This window comes from Sinocyclocheilus anshuiensis, unplaced genomic scaffold, assembly GCF_001515605.1.
Source record: "Sinocyclocheilus anshuiensis isolate Anshui unplaced genomic scaffold, SAMN03320099.WGS_v1.1 scaffold4498, whole genome shotgun sequence".
In the NCBI taxonomy this organism is placed as follows: domain Eukaryota; kingdom Metazoa; phylum Chordata; class Actinopteri; order Cypriniformes; family Cyprinidae; genus Sinocyclocheilus; species Sinocyclocheilus anshuiensis.
In genome coordinates, this window is record NW_015554561.1 from 73,729 (window position 1) to 74,941 (window position 1,213).

The 1,213-nt window shown below is 46.2% G+C and overlaps 1 protein-coding gene across 3 annotated transcripts in view; it reads right to left on the minus strand.

The window, feature by feature from the left end:
- The window catches only part of LOC107671524 (protein BTG2-like), a 2,090-nt gene extending 1,616 nt beyond the window's left edge, over positions 1 to 474 (minus strand). The window contains exons 1-2 of one of the 3 annotated variants that reach the window (XM_016464449.1): positions 382 to 468; positions 199 to 342 (exon numbers count right to left, since the gene is read on the minus strand). In XM_016464449.1, the coding sequence (XP_016319935.1) occupies positions 199 to 342; positions 382 to 421 (184 nt within the window). In that variant the 5' untranslated portion in view covers positions 422 to 468. Of the gene's footprint in view, positions 1 to 198 lie in introns of all 3 variants that reach the window. The other 2 variants (XM_016464450.1, XM_016464448.1) reach the window with 2 other exon arrangements.
- Between the last annotated feature and the right edge of the window lie 739 nt (positions 475 to 1,213).

Below are 1,213 nucleotides of genomic sequence, written 5' to 3' on the forward strand. Positions count from 1 at the left end.
AAATAGTTGTATCTCAGCCAAATATTGTCCTATCCTAACAAACCATACATCAATGGAAAGCTTATTTACTCAGCTTTCAGATGATGCATAACTCTCAATTTCACAAAATGGACCCTTATGACTGGTTTAGTGCTCCAGGGTCACATATGTGCAATAGTTGACTATGTAGGTGAAGTATAAAAGCATATATTTCAGTACCTGACAGCGCCTGCGCGAGACAGTCTCTAAACACGTGTAGCTGCGCGTCACTCAAGCGTCCGCGGCTGCGCAACAGTCTGCAGACGAAACTCGCGGCGGCTGAAACCTCCGGGATCATCTCCGCTCCGCTGCCGTGCGTTCGGTAGAGTTTATGATGACAGCTAAGAGCTGCTGTCCTTTGGTGCTGGTGAGTTAGTGCAGGAGGCTTGATGACGATGAACATGCCCCGAGACACTATCGACTCCGCGCTCTGTTCTGTCGTGAGGAGCAGCGAATCCGCCGATATATACGCTCAGAGCCGCTGACGTCAGTCGCGCTGGAGTGAGCGGCACGCCCAGCGTCCAATCAAACAGAGGGGCGGGGCTTCCTCGCTCCACCGATTGGCTGTCAGTATGGAAAACATGACGCTCGCCTTCCGTCCGAGTGCAAATATGGAGAATGACGTCAAACGCAGCGCAGGTATGCGTGACGTCATTAAGTGTGTGTGTGTGTGTGTGTGTGTGTGTGTGTGTGTGTGTGTGTGTGTTTAATTATAGAAGCGTGCAGTGAAACCTCCGCAGAAACCTACAATAGAGTCAAACTAAACGAACTAAACGACCAACCCCAATCCAACACAACATAACTTACAAAAAGCTCCAAAGTCCTGTTAAATTTCTAGAAACACGCAAAAACATCGTAGGTAATATAAGTGCATATGTATTTAACAATGTTTTCAGTGTGCATATATATATATATATATATATATATACACAACAGTTGTTTGTGGTCCTCGAATCTGATTGGCTGATAGGAGTGTGATATTAGAGCAATAACAGATCTCCATCCGCTTCACCGTAACTGTGCATCATTCCGCTTGCGCTATTTCTCACAGCAAGAAAACTAAACAAAAACAAGACACGATGAATGCAGCTGTGAACCTGGATTTGGAGGTGCTGCAGCGACACCTGCTGGTCACGCGCGTTACGACAAGCAGATGTTAAAACGCACGCCAGTTATTCAATGGTAAATATTAATT